The 22,421-nt window shown below is 47.6% G+C and overlaps 1 protein-coding gene across 1 annotated transcript in view; it reads right to left on the bottom strand.

Annotated features, from left to right (window-relative positions):
* Window positions 1-4,844: 4,844 nt before the first annotated feature.
* Window positions 4,845-22,421, bottom strand: part of vps53 (VPS53 subunit of GARP complex) — a 338,695-nt gene continuing 321,118 nt past the window's right edge. Inside the window, exons 21-22 of the mRNA XM_055657535.1 lie at window positions 7,278-7,382; window positions 4,845-5,060 (exon numbers count right to left, since the gene is read on the bottom strand). Coding sequence (XP_055513510.1) covers window positions 4,890-5,060; window positions 7,278-7,382 — 276 coding nt within the window. The 3' untranslated portion in view covers window positions 4,845-4,889. The remainder of the gene's footprint in view (window positions 5,061-7,277; window positions 7,383-22,421) is intronic.

The raw sequence follows: 22,421 nt of genomic DNA, 5'->3' as shown, positions 1-22,421 counted from the left end.
CGTTCGGTTTAAACCAGCATCTGCAGTTCCTTCTTAAAAAAACATTTCACTTGAGTGGTGTTGTCTGCAGCACCAAAACATCCCAGCAGGGCGGAGAAAGTGCCTCCAAGCCTTCTAAAGCACGTTGCAGTTGAATATCCGTGCTTAGCCCATCTCTCAACACTCCAATTATCCTTCTGCAAACCAGATACCCGCCCAGTGTTGAAATGTGTCTTGGGCTGGCGGCTTTATTTGACTGGAAATTCACCCAAATCAATCAAAACCAGTCTGTGTCATTGTCTGGATGTTCACTGTGGTTGAACTGTGAAAACATTTCACAGAACATAGACAATAATATGTGATATTGAAAGCACATCATAAAGCAGCTAAAAAAATTACATCCTTCCTTTCTTTTGTAACATGCCTTCAATAGACAATATAGGTGTAGGAGTAGGCCATTCGGCCCTTCCAACCAGCACCGCCATTCAATATGAATTCATGGCTGATCATCCCCAATCTGTACCCCGTTCCTGCCTTCCCCCCATATCCCCTGACTCCGCTATTTTTAAGAGCCCAATCTAGCTCTCTCTTTTGAAAACATCCAGAGAACCTGCCTCCACCGCCCTCTGAGGCAGAGAATTCCACAGACCGTAGCGGGTCCGTAGGAGTTCGTGGATGTCTCGTAGCGGCCCGTACGAGTAAAAAGTAACACATTTTTTCATCGCGAGTATTTTTTTACTCGTGGACATTTTTCACAGTGTTGAAAAAACGTCACGAGTTTACCGGATTTCCTGAGTACCTACTGTTACTCTTACGAGCCGCTACGAGACATCCACGAACTCCTACGGACCCGCTATGGACATTCTCCGAGTTTGAATCAGGGGAAAACTCGGGAGAATTCTTGATTTACCTCGTACAGTGGGACAGGCCCTTTAGGGTTGTGCTAAAATTGACTGCAAAAGAATGTTGAAGTGATTATCTAAACTGCACCTTCATAATTTAAAAGTGGCCCCAGTCACATTGATCGATAATTCCCTCAAAGCCCAAAACATCAACAAGCCTTTAGACTGTGTGACTTTAGAGATACAGCATGGAATCAGGACCTTCGTCCCACCGAATCCGCGCTGACCAGCGACAACACGTACACTAGCACGATCTTACACATTAGGGGCAATTTACAGAAGCCAATCAACCTACAAACCTGCACGTTTTTGGAGTGTGGGAAGAAACCGGAGCTCCCGGAGAAAACCCACGCAGTCACTGAGAGAACGTACAAAACTCCGTACAGACAGCACCCGTAGTCAGGATCGAATCTGGGTCTCTGGCGCCGTGGGGCAGCAACTCTACCACTGGGCCACCGTGCCGTCCTGAAATCAAATGAAGCTGGAGAGGACTACACATACTACATGCTCTCGCACAACTGATATTTGCACTCATTTAAAAAAAACAAAAACATTCACTTAATTAAAGTGAATGAGGAACACTATTCTCTAAATAACCAATAAGGGGATTTCAAGGAGAGGATGAAGGATTTTATATCGAAGAACATTTGCGGCAGTGGGAATGTTATCAGCAATTGGTTCTGAAGGCAGAATTCAAGAGGGCTCCAGTCACACTGGTTGCAGCAATGAGCTGTTTAATTACATCAATTTACATTCTATATTTGTTATTCACTCAAGAGTTAAAAACTGGTCATGGTCAGCTAATTAATGCAATCGTAGATGTCACACTGAGACAGGCAACACTGACAAATATGATTAGATGTTTGTCTATAGGTAGACATAAATGCTGGAGAAACTAAGCGGGTGAGGCAGCATCTATGGAGTGAAGGAATAGGTGACGTTTCGTCCCGAAACGTCACCTATTCCTTCGCTCCATAGATGCTGCCTCACCTGCTGAGTTCCTCCAGCATTTTTGTCTACCTTCGATTTTTCCAGCATCTGCAGTTCCTTCTTAAACAAATGTGTGTCTATAGTCAGTATGATCAGCTTTACTGCTTCCTTATTAATGGTTAATTTACCAGAGTTAACACAGCGGGCTCCGTACAACATCACACACTTTACTTCACCTTCGAGATACAGTGTGGAAATGAGGCGTTCGGCCCACCAAGTCCATGCCGACCTGCGATTTCCCCCCATACATGACCCTACACGCATTAGGGACAATTCTTATACAACCTAACAAAGCCAATTAACCCACAAACCTGGACGTCTCTGGAGTGCGGAAGGAAACCGGAGCACCCGGAGAAAACCCATGCAGTCACAGGGAGAACGTAAAACATGCAGGTACAGCAGGCAGTGAAGAAAGCGAATGGCATGTTGGCCTTTATAACAAGAGGAATCGAATATAGGAGCAAATAGGTCCTTCTGTAGTTGTGTACAGCCCTAGTGAGACCACACCTGGAGTGTTGTGTACAGTTTTGGTTCCCTAATTTGAGGAAGGACATTCTTGCTATTGAGGGAGTGCAGCGTAGATTTACAAGGTTAATTCCCGGGATGGTGGGACTGTCATATGCTGAGAGAATGGAGCAGCTGGGCATGTACACTCTGGAGTTTAGAAGGATGAGAGAGAATCTCAATTGAAATATATAAGATTGTTAAGGGCTTGGACACGCTAGAGGCAGGAAACATGTTCCCGATGTTGGGGGAGTCCAGAACCAGGGGCCACAGTTTAAGAATAAGGAGTAAGCCATTTAGAACAGAGACGTGGAAACACTTTTTCTCACAGAGGGTGGTGAGTGTGGAATTCTCTGCCTCAGAGGGCGGTGGAGGCAGGTTCTCTGGATGCTTTCAAGAGAGAGTTAGACAGGGCTCTTAAAAATAATGGAGTCAGGGGATATGGGGAGAAGGCAGGAATGGAGTACTGATTTGGGATGATCAGCCATGATCACATTGAATGGCAGAGCTGGCTCGAATGTTCGAATGGCCTACTCCTGCACCTATTGTCTATTGTCTGTCTAAAACACCGTACAGACAGCACCCGTAGTCAGGATGGAACCCGGGTCTCTAGCGCCGTGAGGCAGCAACTCTACCGCTGCGACTCAGCCGCCCACAGTTCAATAAGTTTCCAGCGTCTGCCTGACTTTACTTTGGGGCATTTAACGGGTATTAAGAATTCTTTAACTCTCCAAATGTGATCAGAGGAGTTCAAAGTTATCTCCTTACTTTGCAGATTTTGCACACCGCGTGAATGAAGATATGGCCTCAGTGAGGGGAAACATCGCGACAGACTGCGCTCTCACCTGCGGCAGTTCATGCACTCAAAGTCTTAACAAGGTCCTCAAGGATTCTGGAGCAGCTCAAATCAAATCAACTCCAAAGTTCAAACATGTTAAACGCAAAACCATTTTCACTGAAGGAAAGTCAATTGTGTCATTGACTGTACAGATGAACAAATTGGTGATTAACTCAGTGATTTTGGGTGGCACAGTGGCAGTGTCCCTACAGCACTGCCTTTCATTTTGAATGCAAGGTGAGAAGCTAAACTCTGCTGTAGTTTAGTTTAGTTTTAGGCACGGTGGCGCAGCGGTAGTGTTGCTGCCTCACAGCGCCGGAGACCCACCCGGGTTCGATCCTGACCTCAGGTGCCGTCTGTGCGGAGTTTCTCCGGATGATCCGGTTTCCTCCCACTCTCCAAAGGAGTGCAGGCTTGCAGGCTAATTATCGTCTGTAAAGATTGTAAATTGCCCCCAGCGTGCTGGGTGGTGCTAATGCTAGTGCACGGGGTGATCGATGGTCGGCGTGGAGTGGGTGGGCTGAAGGGCCTGTTTCCACACTGTATCTATAAAGTCTGAAGTCTGACATGAAAGTGTTTCTTCACAATTTCCATCCAGTGACTGCTATCACCACAACAGCATCTTTTCCATTCCAACAGAACGCGTCTATGTAAAGAGTGGTGAGCACTGTAGTTACTGTGTCAGGTAACTGCTGGGTGATTACTCCACTGTGAAGAGGCATTCCTCTATATTGATGTTTGGAATACCTCCTGCCTGGAACTCCTGTACAAGGGTGGCAGCGTGTCTGACTTCTCAGGAACACACAACCATTTTTATTTTGGTGCACCACGCCGGTGGAACAGAATAAGACCTTATGTGAAACTGCGCTAACTGCGGCTTTATTTACGGTGAAATCTTGAGCCTTCTTTGTAAGGTCAGAGCTTAGAAGAGCTTGTGGCTGCTCAGCCTCCGAAGCAGACCAGCAGAACATAAATTAGTCATTGCTGGAGGTGCTCAGCACTGGCAACGTTCACCACAGTATCAAGGGTCAATTCATGTCTTCAGGAAGGTGGGTGGGAGGTAGGGGGGTGAGGAGAGGGGGGGGGGGGTGAGGGAGGGGGGGGGGGGGGGGGGAGGGGGGGTGGAGGAGAGGGGGGTGAGGAGAGGGGGGTGAGGAGAGGGGGGGGGTGAGGAGACGGGGGGGGTGAGGGGGGGGGGGTGAGGGGGGGGGGGAGGGGGGGTGAAGAGAGGGGGGGTGAGGAGAGGGGGTGAGGAGGGGGGGGGAGGGGAGAGGGGGTGAGGAGAGGGGGGGAGGGGGGGGGGGTGAGGAGGGGGGGGAGGAGGGAGGAGTGAGGGAGGTGAGGAGGGGGGGAGAGGGGGGGGTGAGGAGGGGGGGTGAGGAGAGGGGGGGGGTTAGGAGAGGGGGGGGGGTGAGGAGGAGGGGGGGTGAGGGGGGGTGAGTGAGGGGAGGGGGGAGGAGGGGGGGGGGGGGGGGAGGAGGGGAGGGGGGGGGAGAGGGGAGGAGGGGGGAGGAGAGGGGGGGGGGGAGGGAGGGGGGGGGGTTAGTGAGGAGGGGGGGGTGAGGAGGGGGGTGAGGAGGAGAGGGGTGAGTAGGGGGGGACGACGGGAGGAGGGGAGGAGTGCAGACCACTGCCGGGGTGAGTCTGGGCTGAGCCGCTCTTGTCTTTTGCTGCGCTCACAGTCTCTTTTTAATGAGTTTCTCCAGCTTGCGGATGCGGGACGATTCCTGTTCTGGGGATGGAGCGGAGAGCGCGGCAGTCAGGGTGTTCTCAGCGCCGGATGGAGGGGTCGGTAGCCTCTGACGGAAGAGGTCCAGCATGCTGCTCTGCTCGCTGCGTTTCAGACCCTGCAATGCAGAAAGCACAGGTCGCCATCAGTGTGACTGCGGCCCGCCATTTACAGCGACGCTCCACTTAAACCCACACCCACCTCAAACCCACACCCACCCCAAACCCACACCCACCCCAAACCCACCTCAAACCCACACCCACCCCAAACCCACACCCACCTCAAACCCACCCCCCCCCAAACCCACCTCAAACCCCACACCCACCTCAAACCCACACCCACCCCCAAACCCACACCCACCCCAAACCCCACAAACCACCACAAACCCACACCCACCCCCAAACCCACACCCACCCCAAACCCACACCCACCCCAAAACCCACACCCACCTCAAAACCCACACCCACCCCAAACCCACACCCACCCCAAACCCACCTCAAACCCACACCCACCTCAAGACCCACACCCACCCCAAACCCACACCCACCTCAAAACCCACACCGCCCCAAACCCACACCCACCCCAAACCCACCTCAAACCCACCCACCCCAAACTCACACCCACCTCAAAACCCACACCCACCCACACCCAAAAGCACAGGTCCCCACCCACCTGTGACTGCGGCCCCCCAAACCCACACCCACCTCAAACCCACACCCACCTCAAACCCACACCCACCTCAAACCCACACCCACCGTTAAACCCACACCCATCTCAAATTTAGATGAAGGGATTCAAAGTAACTTTAGCAAATTTGCAGATGACACAAAGCTGGGTGGCAGTGTGAACTGTGAGGACGATGCTATGAGGATGCAGGGTGACTTGGACAGGTTGGGGGAGTGGGCAGATGCATGGCAGATGCAGTTTAATGTGGATAAATGTGAGGTTATCCACTTTGGTAGCAAAAACAGGAAGGCAGATTATTATCTAAATGGCGTCAAGTTGGGAAAAGGGGAAGTACAACGGGATCTGGGGGGTCCTTGTTCATCAGTCAATGAAAGTAAGCATGCAGGTACAGCAGGCAGTGAAGAAAGCGAATGGCATGTGGGCCTTTATAATAAGAGCATAGGAGCAAAGAGGCCTTTCTGCAGTTGTATAGGGCCCTCGTGAGACCACACCTGGAGTATCGTGTGCCGTTTTGGTCCCCTGATTTGAGGAAGATAATTCTTGAGGGAATGCAGCATAGGTATACAAGGTAATTCCAGGGATGGTGGGACTGTCATATGCTGAGAGAATGAAGCGGCTGGGCTTGTACACTCTGGAGTTTGGAAGGATGAGAGGGGATCTTATTGAAACATATAAGATTATTAAGGGTTTGGACATGCTGGAGGCAGGAAACATGTTCCCAATGTTGGAGGAGTCCAGTTCCAGAGGGCCACAGTTTAAGAATTAGAGGTAAGCCATTTAGAACGGAAACGAGGAAACAATTTTTCTCACAGAGAGTTGTGAGTGTGGAATTCTCTGCCTCAGAGGGCAGTGGAGGCCGGTTCTCTGGATACTTTCAAGAGAGAGCTAGATAGGGCTCTTAAAGATAGCGGAGTCAGGGGATATGGGGAGAAGGCAGGAACGGGGTACTGATTGTGGATGATCAGCCATGATCACATTGAATGGTGGTGCTGGCTCAAAGAGCCGAATGGCCTACTCCTGCACTATTGCCTATTGTATAAACCCACACCGCCACCTCAAACCCACAGAGCCAGAGACCCGGGTTTGATCCTGACCTTGGGTGCTGTCTGTGCGGAGTTTGCACGTTCTCCCCGTGACTGGCTGGGTTTCCTCCGGGTGCTCTGGTTTCCTACCACATTCCAAAGACGTGCGGGTTTGTAGGTTAATCGGCCCTCTGCAAAATGCCCCTAATGCGTAGGGTATGGATGGGAAAGTGGGACAACATAGAACTAGTGTGGATGGGAGATCGATGGTCAGTGTGGACTCGGTGGGCCGAAGGGCCTGTTTCCATGCTGTATCTCGAAACTAAACTGAAGTAAACTAACTGGTACCTGAATTGGGTTGTAGCCTGGCTACAAGAGAAGTCTTCACTTCATGGTACATGATGGGGAGCTACATAAAATGCACATCTTTTAGATGTGGGAGGAAATCGGAGCACCCAGAGGAAACCCACGCGGTCACAGGGAGAACATGCAAACTCCATGCAGACAGCACCCGAGGTCAGGATCGAACCCGGGTCTCTGGCGCTGTGAGGCAGCAGCTCTACCCGCTGCGGCACAGGAGGTACATGTTCTGTAATGAAAACCAAGGTTACGACAGTAGACCTCACCTTCATATCCAGAACCTTCTGGAATGTGTCTGTGCTGCAGTCTGCTAGAAGTTTGATGTAATTATCCACAAATATCACTGATGCGTCATGTGGGGCCATTACCACCTGAAAAATAAAGAAAGAAGAAAATAATTCAAATGTGAATCGGTAGAATTTGGTCGGGCATTTTAACCTGTTAAATTACCAAAAGATGGGAGATGAATAAAGACTATGTTATATATCAAAACATTTTTTATACAATTTCAAAATCATATCATTAATATCAGCCAATTTATTCTCTAATGGCAATAACGTCACAGTGGCATCGACCCAAGTTCAATCCTAAACTTTTGCGCGTTCTTCCTGTGACCACGTGGGTTTCCTCCAGATGCTCAGGTTTCAACCCACAACCCAAAGACGTGCGGATTTGTAGGTTTATTGGCCCTCTGCAAAGTTGTGCCTAGTGTGTAGAGAGTGGATGAGAAAGTGGGATAACATGAAAGTAGTGTGAATGGGTGATCGGTGGTCGGCGTGGACTCTGTGGGCCGAAGGGCCTGTTTCGTACTGTATGCCTAATCTAAAAGTAATAAACAATGTTTGGCCTCATCAATTTTATCTCTTCCTCAGGGATGGATGTTTCTATGGCTCTACATTGTGTTGTGAAGCCCAACATCTTTGAATCTGATGTTTGTACTGCCTTAACGTGGTATATTGCAACATAAAGAAGGAACAAATGCAATCCTTGCCATTTTTAATGTCGGAGACTCATCCGAGAAAATACACAAAAATGCTGGAGAAACTCAGCGGGTGCAGCAGCATCTATGGAGCGAAGGAGATAGGCAACGTTTCGGGCCAAAACCCTTCTTCAGACCGAGAAGACCCTGAGGAACAATGTCTTGATCCGTGTGGGTGATGACAGAACAATATCCATATACCAATATATCATGTGTTAAAGAGGGAACTGCAGATGCTGGAGAATCGAAGGTTAAATCTGGACTACACTTCTTCCCACCCTGCTTCCTGTAAGGACTCCATCCCCTACTCCCAATTCCTCCGTCTACGCCGTATCTGCTCCACGGATGAGGCGTTCCACACCAGGACATCTGAAATGTCCTCACTATTCAGGGAACGGGGGTTCCCCTCCTCCACCATAAATGAGGCTCACACCAGGGTCTCTTCCATACCCCGCAACACTGCTCTCTCTCCCCATCCCCGCACTCGCAACAAGGGCCGAGTCCCCCTAGTCCTCACCTTTCACCCCACCAGCCATCACATACAAAAAATAATCCTCCGTCAGTTTCGCCACCTCCAACGTGACCCCACTACTGGCCACATCTTCCCATCTCCCCCCATATCTGCCTTCCGCAAAGACCGCTCCCTCCATAACTCCCTTGTCAATTCTTCCCTTCCCTCTCGGTCCACCCCCTCCCCGGGCACTTTCCCTTGCGGCCGCAGCAGATGCAACACTTGTCCCTTTACCTCCCCCCTCAACTCCTTTCAGGGACCCAAGCAATCGTTCCAGGTGCGACAGAGGTTTACCTGCATCTCTTCCAACCTCATCTATTGCATCCGCTGCTCTAGATGTCAGCAGATCTATATCGGTGAGACCAAGCGGAGGTTGGGCGATCGTTTCGCCGAACACCTCCGCTCGGTCCGCAATAACCAAGCTGACCTCCCGGTGGCTCAGCACTTCAACTCCCCCTCCCACTCCATCTCCGACCTCTCTGTCCTGGGTCTCCTCCATGGCCACAGCGAGCAGCACCGGAAATTGGAGGAACAGCACCTCATATTCCGTTTGGGGAGTCTGCATCCCGGGGGCATGAACATCGACTTCTCCCAATTCTGTTAGTCCTTGCTGTCTCCTCCCCTTCCTCAGCTCCCCTGCTGTCTCCTCCCACCCTCCAGCCTTCCGGCTACTCCTCCTTTTCCCTTTCTTGTCCCCACCCACCCCCACCCCTGATCAGTCTGAAGAAGGGTTTCGGCCCGAAACGTTGCCTATTTCCTTCGCTCCATAGATGCTGCTGCACCCGCTGAGTTTCTCCAGCTTTTCTGTGTAACCTACCAATATATCATGATGATGCAAGGAGGAAAAGAATATTTACGAAGATGTTGCCAGGACTCGAGGGCCTGAGGTAGAGGAGAGGGTTGGGCAGTCTGGGACTTTATTCCTGGAGTGCCGGAGGCTGAGGGGTGATCTTATAGAGGTGTATTAAATCGTAACGGAAACAGATAGGGTGAATGCACAGAATCTATTACCCAGAGGAAGGGAATCAAGAACCAGAGGGCATAGGTTTAAGGTGAGTGGGAAAAGATTTAAAAAGTATGTGAGGGACAACGTTTTCAATCAGAGGGTGGTGGGTGTATGGAACGAGCTGCCGGAGGTGGTAGTTGAGGCAGGGACTATAACAACAATTAAAAGACATCTGGACAGGGACGTGGATAGGAAAGGTTTTGATATGGGCCTAACGTGGGTGGGTAGGTGGGACAAGCGTTGATGGGGCATCTTGGTCGGCAAGGGCGAGTTGGGGCAAAGGGCCTGTTTCCGTGCTGCATGACTCTATGACTAAGTTGGGAGCAATATTACACAATGTGTTAAGGGATTTAATGGATCCACCATAGACACAAAATGCTGGAGTAACTCAGTGGGACAGGCAGCATCTCTGGAGAGAAGAAATGGGTGAAGTTTCGGGTCTAGACCCTTCTATGGTATATGGTCTATGGTATATAGACATACTGAACTCTTATCTCAATAGGTAATAGACAATGGAGAATAGGTGCTGGAGTAGGCCATTCGGCCCTTCGAGCTAGCACCGCCATTCAATGTGATCATGGCTGATCATCCCCAATCAGTACCCTGTTCCTGCCTTTTCCCCATATCCCCTGACTCCGCTATCTTTAAGAGCCCTATCCAGCTCTCTCTGGAAAGCATCCAGAGAACCTGCCTCCACCGCCCTCTGAGGCAGAGAGTTCCACAGAATTCTCCTGTTCTGTATTAAGTTTACCTATTCTGTTGAGCTACAGCAAGCGAGAATTTCATTGTCCTATCTGGGACACATGACAATAAAACTCTTGACTTAATGGTTCCGTCATCCAGGGCAATAGTAAGGCAGATGGTGACACTTAGAGCAGCAGGTACAGGGAAAGACTTCCTCGCATGCGACCAGCATTAACAAGGCAAAGAGTCAATCAGTGTGCGTTTGGTTACTTCTCACAGAAGTCTGGGTGAAATTAGGGATTTAATGGAGTGCAGCACCAGCCAGTGTAGGATGGCCAACAATAGCACTTATTTCCCAGCTTCACACTAAAGGAATCCCTTGATCTCTTCAAAGTGAAACGCTTCGTTTGAAGGCGTCAATGCAGATCACGAAAACCAACAAGAAATGCATTTATTGCGCTTTGAAAGCCAGCACACGTATAGGCGTTCACTGAAGGGTAAGATTTTTTTTTAAATGAGGAGATAGAAGAGAATATGGTTGAGATAGTTTGCCTGTTAGGCAAAGCTATTTATTGCCACCGTTTATCAGAGCTGTGGGGCAGTTCTAATAGGCTATAAACTCCTGGGGTCAATTAGTGAGCCTTTTACAGCTCAAGTCATGAAAACAGGAGTGGAAATGACCGAAGAGTGAAAGGCCCGTGGTGGAGAGGGTGTTTCCACTAAGTGGGATAGTCTAGGACCAGAGGTCACAGCCTCAGAATAATAGGCCGTACCCTTCGGAAGGAGATGAGGAGGAATTTCTTTTGTCAGAGGGTGGTGAATCTGTGGAATTCATTGCCACAGAAGGCAGTGGAGGCCGTCAGTGGATATTTTTAAGGCAGAGATGAATAGATTTTTGATTTGTACAGGTGTCAGGGGTTATGGGGAGAAGGCAGGAGAATGGGATTAGGAAGGAGAGGTAGATCAGCCATGAATGATGGCGGAGTAGACTTGATGGGCCGAATGGCTGAATTCCACTGCTATCACTTATGAACTCATAAAGATGAATACAGCCGCTTCAACATGTTATGTCATTCAATTATGAATGAATGAACAGAATGGTTGATTCAATTGTGCCGTGCAATCCTAAATTTTATTCGCGAACAAATCCAGAAGAATATTGCTGACTTTGTTTTCTTGACACTTAACAACAAAATTCAAACACTCTATCCAAAGGGTCAATGGAGAACCTTAAAACTGTTTGACACAAAGTGTTGGAGTAAATCAGCACTCTAAAGGAAGACAAAAATGCTGGAGAAAATCAGCGGGTGCAGCAGCATCTATGGAGCGAAGGAAATAGGCAACGTTTCGGGCCAAAATCCTTCTTCAGACTTTAGAAGGGTTTCGGCCCGAAACGTTGCCTATTTCCTTCGCTCCATAGATACTGCATAGTGATAGGAGTGGAATTCAGCCATTCGGCCCATCAAGTCTACTCCGCCATCAATCATGGCTGATCTACCTCTCCTTCCTAACCCCATTTTCCTGCCTTCTCCCCATAACCCCTGACACCTGTACAAATCAAAAATCTATTCATCTCTGCCTTAAAAATATCCACTGACGGCCTCCACTGCCTTCTGTGGCAATGAATTCCACAGATTCACCACCCTCTGACAAAAGAAATTCCTCCTCATCTCCTTCCGAAGGGTATGGCCTTTTATTCTGAGGCTGTGGCCTCTGGTCCTAGACTATCCCACTTAGTGGAAACACCCTCTCCACAACAGGCCTTTCGCTATTCGGTAAATTCCACTCCTGTTCCCATAACTTGAGCTGTAAAAGGCTCACTAATTGACCCCAGGAGTTTATAGCCTATTAGAACTGCCCCACAGCTCTGATAAATGGTGGCAATAAACAGCTTTGCCTAACAGGCAAACTATCTGAACCATATTCTCTCTTCCATCTCCTCATTTAAAACAAAATCTTACCCTTCAGTGAACGCCTATACTTGTGCTGGCTTTCAAAGTGCAATAGAGTCTGAAGAAGGGTTTCGGCCCGAAACGTTGCCTTTTCCCTTCGCTCCATAGATGCTGCTTCACCCGATGAGCCTCTCCAGCATTTTTGTCTATTTGTCTACTTTTAATCCAATCTGCCTCTTTCCCCTGGATCGCATGGACTTTTACGTCAATCAATTTATCATAAAGGACTTTGTCAATTGATCTTGCTAAAATGTGTTTATTATATTGAATGTTTTAGCCACTTAGAAAAATACAGCACAGAACAGGCCATTTGGCCCACAATGTCTGTGCTGAACAAGATAGCGAGATAACCTAATCTAACCTGCCTGCACATGATCCATATACCTCCATTCCTTGCATATCTAAAGATCTATCTGTAGAAACATAGAACATAGGTGCAATGGTAGGCCATCCGCCCGTTTCGAGCCAGCACTATCATTCAATATGATCATGGCTGATCATCTAAAATCAGTATCCCATTCCCCATAAGCCTTGATTCCATTACCCCTAAGAGATATATATCTAACTCTCTTTTGAATACATCCAGTGATTGGCCTCCACTGCCTTCTGTGGCAGAGAATTCACAGATTCACAACTCTCTGGGTGAAAAAAAGTTTTTCCTCACCTCAGTCCTAAATGGCCTATCCCTTATTTTTAAACTGTGACCTCTGGTTCTGGACGCCCCCAACATTGTGAAAATATTTCCTGCATCTAGCCTGTCCAATCCCGTAAGAATTTTATATGTTTCTATAAGGTCGCCTGTCAACCTTCTGAATTTCAGTGAATACAAGCCCTGTCAATCCATTCTTTCATCATACGTTAGTCCCACCATCCCGGGAATTAACCTGGTGAACCTACGCTGCACTCCCTCAATAGCAAGAATATCCTTCCTCATATTAAGAGACCAAAACTGAACACAATACTCCAGGTGCGGTCTCACCAAGGCCCTGTACAACTGGAGTAGGACCTCCTTGCTCCTAAACTCAAATCCTCTTGTTATGAAGGCCAACATGCCATTTGTCTCTTGTAAGCCTCTTAAACACCAATGTTGTTTCTGCCCCCCACCACTAACCCTGGTGGTGTGTTCCAGCCATCGACCAACCTGTGTAAAAAACTTGCCCTGTACATCTCCTTAAAACTTTCCCCACCTTATTACCACCTCTAAAACAAATTAACTTAAACAAGTCAAAGAGATCTTTGGATTGTCAAAGTGGCACACAGTAGAGTTGCCAGACACCTGGATTAGATCCTGACCTCGGGTTGCTGTCTGTGTGGCGTTTGCACGTTCTTCCCGTGGCCCCGTGGATTTTCTCTGTGTGCCTGTTATCCTCTCACATCCCAAAGATGTGGGTAGGGGACAGGTTAGACGGGTTTGTAGGCTAATTGGGCCTCTGTAAAGTTGCCCCCTAAAGTGTAGGGTGTGGCTGAGAAACTGGGATAACATGGAACTAGTGTGGTTAAGAAGGAACTGCAGATGCTGCAAAATCGAAGGTAGACAAAAGTGCTGGAGAAACTCAGTGGGTGCGGCAGCATCTATGGAGCAAAGGAAATAGGCAACGTTTCGGGACGAAACGTTGCCTATTTCCTTCGCTCCATAGATGCTGCCGCACCCGCTGAGTTTCTCCAGCACTTTTGTCTACCCAAGAACTAGTGTGAACTAGTTCTCAATAATCTGATTCAATGCTGTGTCTTTTTTTTAATGTTTTTTAGTTTTTAAGAGTTACAGCGCGGGAACAGGCTATTCGGCCCACCAACGGTCCCTGTACACTAACACTATCCTACACGCTAGGGACAATTTACGATTTTTTTACCAAAACCAATTAACGTACAAACCTGTACGTCTTTGGAGTGTGGGAGGAAACCGGAGCACCCGGGGAAAACCCACGCTGTCACAGGAAGAACGTACAAACTCCGTACAGACAGCACCCGTAGTCAGGATGGAACCCGGGTCCCTGGCGCTGTGAGGCAGCAACTCTACCCTTAATGATTCAATGAAATCCATGCTTACTATTCTTGATTTAGCTCCTTAAATTCTTGTTTATGTTAACTCTCAGAATTCTTCCCAGCAGTTTACCCGATCCTAATGCTCAGCTGTTCGGCTTGTAGTTACATCTCTAAGGCTGGAACCTTATTAAAGCAATCTTCCAGAACTCTGCACCATGCCTGTAGCTGAAGAAGATTAGCAAATGACAGCGAGTGCCTCTGCTATTTCCTCTCTTGCTCTTTTTAGGAATCTGGAATCCATTTCATCCCAGACTCTTAAAAGTTGTTCCTATTAGCAATAAAATCTGAAGTATCCAGCAAGGGTTAAAAAACAGAGGGAAGGGAAAATAACATGCGGCTGCAACCCATGATAAATGGGAAACATGCCACTCTCTAGCAGCTGATTTCTTTGTTAGGGCTGACACAAAATGCTGGAGTACCTCAGCAGGACAGGCAGCATCTCTGGAGAGAAGGAATGCGTGATGTTTCGGGTCGAGACCCTTCCTCAGACTGATGTCAGGGGAGAGGGAGGTGCACAGATAAGGAAGTGTAAGGTGTGAAAACAGGACAAAGGGAATGGAGATCAAGGAAAATGTAGAATTGTTTACGGTTAGTTGGGAAAAGGTAACAACAAAATGGAGTCGGAGACAGTAAGACTGGTCGGAGAACTGGGAAAGGGGGAGGGGATGGAGCGAGAGAGAAAACAAACAGTTAGATTGAAGTCTTTATGGGGATGATCAGTATCAAAAGGGGGAATACACAACTCCAATTCACATTGCTTCCTTTTTGGTAATCTGTCCCACTGATATCATATCCCTTTGGGATATTATATCTCGATCCCCTGTGGAATATTTCACCTGACTGTGTAATGATAGCACTGCTTTCAAAATGTTAGCATTATGTTTCACATATTGAACAGGGTTTATTTTATGAAAAAATGTAAAGATAATTTAAACCTTATGGTTAGCTCAACATAAAAGCTTCACACAAGTACGTACGTACGCAGGTCTGTTTAGATTAGTTTTAGAGATGCAGCACGGAAACAGGCCCTTCGGCCTACCGCGTCTGAGCCGACCAGCGCTCACCCTACACTAGCACTATCCTGCGCACACCAGGGACAGTGTACAATTTTTACTGAAGCTAATTAACCCACAAACCTGTACGTCTTTGGAGTGTGGGAAGAAACCGGAGCACCTGGAGAAAACCCACGCAGGTCACGGGGAGAACGTGCAAACTCCGTACCGACAGCACCCATAGTCAGAATCGAACTCGGGTCCCTGGTGATGTAGGGCAGCAAATTGTAAATTGTCTCTAGTGTGTGTAGGATAGTGCTGCTTGCTGCCTCACAGCGCCAGAGACCTGGGTTCAATCTTAACTATGGGTGCTGTCTGTACGGAGTTTAAACATTCTCCCCTGACCACTTGGGTTACCTCCGGGTGCTCCGGTTTCCTCCCACACTCCAAATATGTGCGGGTTTGTAGATTAATTGGCTTTGGTAAAAATTGTAAATTGTCTGTAGCGCGTAGGCTGGCGCTGGTGTGTGAGGTGATTGCCGGTCGGCATGGACTCGATGGGCTGAAGGGCCTGTTTGCGCGCTACATCTGTAAACCAAACATGCCCCCAAATTCTATTAGTGAGGCACCCGGGGTCAGGATTGAACCGAGGTCTCTGGTGCTGGGAGGCAGCGCCTCTATCATTGCACCATGGAGCCGCCCATTTTTCATGCAGATTGATTCCAGTCAGTTAAACTTGTGTTATTTTCCACTTTACTGATACACAATCCACAGAGAGTTCGGCAGCAGATGGCAAGTTGATTTGCCAGAGTGGGGATGGAGACTCCCGGAAGAAGAGGGACTGATTATGTTCACACTGAGCACTAAAACCTGACATCTTTATTGGAGCACCAATGCTACCGTGCACTTAGAAACGGCCCAACCGACCGACCGACCGACCGACCGGCTACATTTAGAAAGTAACACTTAGCGTGTGAACCCGGGGAAGGTGACTAGCGCAGCCCTGCAAGATCCATATGAAAGTGATTTCTCCAGATTGTACGAGCTAGGATTTTGTACCCCTTGCCGATTCTGGGGTTGTGGTAAACTTTTATCAAACAGCACTTGGCAGGAGAATTAGCAGCAGCTGGAGCTTGCTGCGTGTTCCTTTAGAATTTCAAACTGGAGGTGGAGGCAGTTTTAGAAAGAAACCTTGAACAGCAAAATGCCGTTTACTCCCAAGAGCTTAACTTCAGCATTTTTGAAATTCTAAGAATTTGCATTTATTTTTCCTTCTGATTTTACTGCACATTCGGTGCCTCTCCTGTCTAGGTCTCTCACAAGCCATCATTCTTTGGTCAGAGGGTGCAAAATTTCCCTTCCCCCCCCTAACCCCCCCCCCCCCCCCTCCACCCCCGAGAGCAGACTTGCAAATCAGGTGCTGGACGATGTCCAAGATAATCCCAGGGAGAGATGCCGCCGGCTTTTCTCTCCACGTGTGGTGGTCCACATGTTCTCCCACCACCTACAACACACACTCGCATAACGTCAGCATAGAAAGCAACTGCAGATGCTGGTTTATACTGAAGATGCACAACGTGCTGAGTGTCTCGGCATGGTGGTGCAGCGGTGGGCTTGCTGCCTGACAGCGCCAGAGTCCCGGGTTCGATCCTGACTACGGGTGCTGTCACTTCGCACGTTCTCCCTGTGGAGTTTTCTCCGGGTGCCCCGGATGCCTCCCACACTCCAAAGACGCACAGGTTTGTAGGTCAATTGGCTTTGGTCAAATTGTACATTGTCCCTAGAGTGTGTAGGATAGTGATAGTGTGCAGGAATTGCTGGTCTGCGCTGTATATCTAAACTAAACTGAAACTCAGCGTGTCAGGCAGCATCTCCCAGCTGCCTGACCCGTTGAGTTACTCTTGAGTATCTTCGCAAAACTTTGGTTTAGTTTAGACAACAGACAATAGGTGCAGGAGTAGGCCATTCGGCCCTTCGATCCAGCACCGCCATTCAATGTGATCATGGCTGATCATCCCCAATCTGTACCCCGTTCCTGCCTTCTCCCCATATCCCATGACTCCGCTATTTTTAAGAGCCCTATCTAGCTCTCTCTTGAAAGCATCCAGAGAACCGGCCTCCACCGCGCTCTGAGGCAGAGAATTCCACAGACTCACCACCCTCTGTGAGAAAAAGTGTTTTCTCGTCTCAGAGGTAACTCGTCTTTAGAGATACAGCATAGAAACAGGCCCTTGGGTCCACTGGGTCAACGCTGACCAGTGATCACCACGTACACTGGCACTATCCTACACACTGAGGACAAGTCACAATTTTTATAGAAGCCAATTAACCTGCAAAACTGTACGTTTTAGGAAACTAGAGCACCCGGAGAAAATCCACATGGTCACAGAGAGAACGTGCAAACTCCGTACAGACAGCGCTCGAGGCCAGGATCAAACCAGGGACCCAACTCTACTGCTGCGCCACCGTGCCGCCCTGCAACTATTCCCCACTTTATTGGTCTCACGGCCAAACTAGTTAACTGATCACTGTTCCAACAGCTGGCTACAATATCCATCTGCGCTGAAAATCACAGTCCAGGCAAAAGCAGCAACAAGTTATTCCAGTCCAAGAATAATTTCTCATTAAGAGTGTTTAAATAACTTGATAAGCCACAATATAAAAGTGCTTTGTGCCTTTCCACTTGAGTATGTTCAACACATGGATTTTATATACTAACACAGCCACTGAATGGGAATTGTATTTATAGCATTGAATCCATGGCACTGTATAAAGAACCCGCGCAGTCAGATAAAACGCACAGGCTGTTGAAGAATTCTGATCAGTACCTCATTTAACCGAAGCTGCACAGGATGCTGGCTCGCCTCCAAGAGAAAAATTAGTCTCGAGCTCGCATTTTATTTATTCAGCCACTTCTTTGATGTACATATGCACATCAGCGAGAGTGTGCTTCTCACTGAACGCTAATGGCATTCCAACTGCGCAGAGACCCAGCTCACAAAAGAGACACCGACATGTTTAGAAACTGGCACTGCAACAGTTCAGTTTCAGGCAGATGTTTATCTCCGCCAAGCTTATACTATTCATCGTGGTGCTTTCAAGTGATTAGACGAAATTGTGAGGGAGAGGGCGTGCACTGATACTGATTGTATCGAAAGATAGACGCAAAAAAGCTGGAGTAACTCAGCCGGTCAGGAGAGAAGGAATCGGTGACGTTTCCACTGAAGATGGGTTTCGACCGGAAACGTCACCGATTGCTTTTTTCCAAAGATGCTGCCTGACCCGCTGAGTTGCTCCAGATTTTTGTGTCTATCTTCGGTTTAAACCAGCATCTGCAGTTCCTCCTTACACTGAAGGACACTTGTTTGTACGTTCAGCATTCCACCCATGGATAATTTCTAGTGTTTACTCACTGTGGCAATGCAGGCAAGACTGGTAGCCACCTGCACACACAGCTCACAAACTGCACCTCACATGGATTCATGTACAATCTGACCCTGGTGCGGAAGCTAAAGGAAGAATCCAAGACACCTGTGTATGTAGTTTAGCATTTGACTTAAATTAAATCATCTCTGAAGATATGGTGTAGGAGGAACTGCAGACGTTGGTTTACACTGAAGGTAGACACAAAAGGCTGGAGTAACTCAGCGGGACAGGCAGCATCTCTGGAGAGAAGGAATGGGTGACTTCTTCTCAATAACAATAAGGGCCAGGCTCGCGGACACTAAGGGGATCGGGAGATCTTGGGATCAGGCAGCAGAACAGCAGTGAACGATGAATGACAGAGTAGGTTTAAGGAGTTCAGTGACCAATTCTTCTTTGGAAAATAGAACATGGGGCAGTGCAGCACTGGAACAGGCCCAACATGATGCCAAGCCCATGCATATATCCTTGTGCCTATCCTTGAGCACAGAATCAGGACCTTTGGCCCAACTCACCCATGCCGATCCAGATGCCCCATCTAAGATAGTCACATTTGTACAGTTGTCTACGGCAATTGTACAGGGTATTGGTGAGACCACCACCTGGAGTATTGTGTACAGTTTTGGTCTCCAAATCTGAGGAAAGACATTCTTGCCATAGAGGGAGTACAGAGAAGGTTCACCAGACTGATTCCTGGGATGTCAGGACTTTCATATGAAGAAAGACTGGATAGACTCGGCTTGTAGACTCGAAGATTGAGGGGGTATCTTATAGAAACTTACAAAATTCTTAAGGGGGTGGACAGGATAGATGCAGGAAATTGTTCCCGATGTTGGGGAAGTCTAGGACAAGGGGTCACAGTTTAAGGATAAAGGGGAAATCCTTTAGGACCGAGATGAGAAAAGCATTTTTCACACAGAGAGTGGTGAATCTCTGGAACTCTCTGCCACAGATGAAGTTGAGGCCAGTTCATTGGCTATATTTAAGAGGGAGTTAAATGTGGCCCTTGTGGCTAAAGGGATCAGGGGGTATGGAGAGAAGGCAGGTACAGGATACAGAGTTGGATGATTAGCCATGATCATATTGAATGGCGGTGCAGGCTCGAAGGGCCGAATGGCCTACTCCTGCACCTATTTTCTATGTTTCTATTTGCCTGCTATTGGCACACACTGTCCTCCTTAATGTTTGGGACAAAGATCCATCGTTTATTTATTTGCCTCTGTACTCCACAATTTGAGATTTGTAATAGAAAAAAAATCACATATGGTTAAAGTGCATTTTAATAAAGGCCATTTTTATACATTTTGGTTTCACCATGTAGAAATTACAGCAGTGTTTATACACAGTCCCCCCATTTCAGGGCACCATAATGTTTGGGACACAGCAATGTCATATAAATGAAAGTAGTCGTGTTTAGTATTTTGTTGCATATCCTTTGCATGCAACGACTGCTTGAAGTCTGCGATTCATGGACATCACCAGTTGCTGGGTGTCTTCTCTGGTGATGCTCTGCCAGGCCTGTATTGCAGCCATCTTTAGCTTGTTTTCGGGGCAAGTCCCCTTCAGTTTTCTCTTCAGCATATAAAAGACATGCTCAATTGGGTTCAGATCGGGTGATTGACTTGGCCACTCACGAATTGACCATTTTTTAGCTTTGAAAAATTCCTTTGTTGCTTTAGCAGCATGTTTGGGATCATTGTTTTGCTGTAGAATGAACCGCCGGTCAATGAGTTTTGAGGCGGTTCATTGAACTTGAGCAGATAGGATGTGTCTGTACACTTCAGAATTCATTATACTACTACCATCAGCAGTTGAATCATCAATGAAGATAAGTGAGCCATTACCTACAGCAGCCATACATGTCCAGGCCATAACACCCCCACCACTGTGTTTCACAGATGACGTGGTATGCTTTGGATCTTGGGCAGTTCCTTATCTCCTCCATACTTTGGTCTTGCCATCACTCTGAGTTAATCTTTGTCCCATCTGCCCACAACCTTTTTCCAGAACTGTGGTTGCTCTTTTCAGTACTTCTTGGCAAACTGTAAACGGGTCGGGTCATCCTATTTTTGCAGCTAACAATCAGTAGTTTGCATCCTGCAGTGTAGCCTCTATTTCTGTTCATGAAGTCTTCTGCGGACAGTGGTCATTGACCCCTGAAGAGTGTTTCTGATCTGTCGGACAGGTGTTCGGGGATTTTTCTTTATTATAGAGAGAATTCTTCTGTCATCAGCTGTGGAGGTCTTCCTTGGCCTGCCAGTCCCTTTGCGATTAGTCAGCTCACCAGTGCTCTCTTTCTTCTTAATGATGTTCCAAACAGTTGATTTTGGTAAGCCTAAGGTTTGGCTGATGTCTCTAACAGTTTTATTCTTGTTTCTCAGTCTCATAATGTCTTCCTTGACTTTCATTGGCACAACTTTGGTCCTCGTGTTGATAACAGCATAACAGCAATAACAGTTAGCAAAGGTGATGAAAAAAACTGGAGGAAAGACTAGGTGCTGAGGGCTCTCTTATACCTGCATTAAGGAGGCAATTAAACACACCTGAGCAATTACAAACGCCTGTGAAGCCATGTGTCCCAAACATTATGGTGCCCTGTAATGGGGGGACTTTGTATAAACGCAGCTGTAATTTCTACATGGCAAAACCAAAATGTATAAAATGGCCTTTAATAAAAAATAACAATGTGCACTTTAACCGCATGTGATTTTTTCTATTACAAATTTAAAATTGTGGAGTGCAGAGGCACATAAATAAATGATGGTTCTTTGGCCCGAAACATATGGAGGGCACTGTATCCTTCTAAACCTTTCCTATCCACGTACTTGTCAAAGTGTCATTTAAATGCTATACCTTCCTAAACTACTTTCACTTTTCGCTCATTCTACATACCCACCACCCTCTGACTGAAGAAATTGCCTCTCAGATTCCCATTAAATCTTGTCCCCCTCACATTTAACATATGCCCTCTTGTTGTCGATTCCCTGCTCTTGGTAAAAGACTGCATTAATTGGTCAATTTACAGTGGACAGTTGTTATCAAAGTGCCCAACATGTAAACACACATGTAAAAGATACTGTGCATTTACCCTATCAATCTCCTACATGATTTTTGTACATCATGCCTCAGCGTCCTGCACTCCAAGGGATAAAGTTCAAGCCTTCCCAACCTCTCTCTATAGCTCAGATCCTCAAGACCAACTAAATGTTTCGCCGAAGATAGACACTAAAAGCTGGAGTAACAGCATGTCAGGCAGCATCTCTGCAGAAAAGTAAATCGAGACCCTTCTTCAGACTGAGAGTCAAGGGGAAAAGGAAACGAGATATATAGGCGGTGATTTAGAGAGATATAGAACAAATGAATGAAAGAAATGCAAAAAGGTAACGATAGTCAAAAACATGTGGAGCCCACAAAGGTCCATTGTTGACAGTGGGCTAGGTGATATCGAGTTATTCAGACAATGAAACTCAACAGGACAATGAAACTAGTACGACGACTAGGGTTGGGGGAGAGATGGAGAGCGAGGGGATGCAAGGGTTACTTGAAGTTAGTTGAATCAAAATATCATACCGCTGGGTTGTAAGCTGCCCAAGCGAACTATGAGTCGCTGTTCCGCCAGTTTGCATGTGGCCTCACTCTGACAGTGGAGGAGGCCCAGGACAGAAAGGTCAGTGTGGGAATGGGAAGGGGAGCTAAAGTGTTTCCTCTCACCTTAAACCAATGTACTTTGGTTCTTGGTTCCCCTGCTCTGGGTAAAAGTCTCTGTGCACCAAGCTCGTAAATCTTCTCTACGAGTTCCACAGAGAACTCGCAGTTCAAC

Source organism: Leucoraja erinacea, chromosome 28, assembly GCF_028641065.1.
Source record: "Leucoraja erinacea ecotype New England chromosome 28, Leri_hhj_1, whole genome shotgun sequence".
In the NCBI taxonomy this organism is placed as follows: Eukaryota; Metazoa; Chordata; class Chondrichthyes; order Rajiformes; family Rajidae; genus Leucoraja; species Leucoraja erinaceus.
The sequence above is the reverse complement of the archived record's forward strand: the minus strand, read 5'-3'. Positions and strand labels throughout refer to the sequence as shown.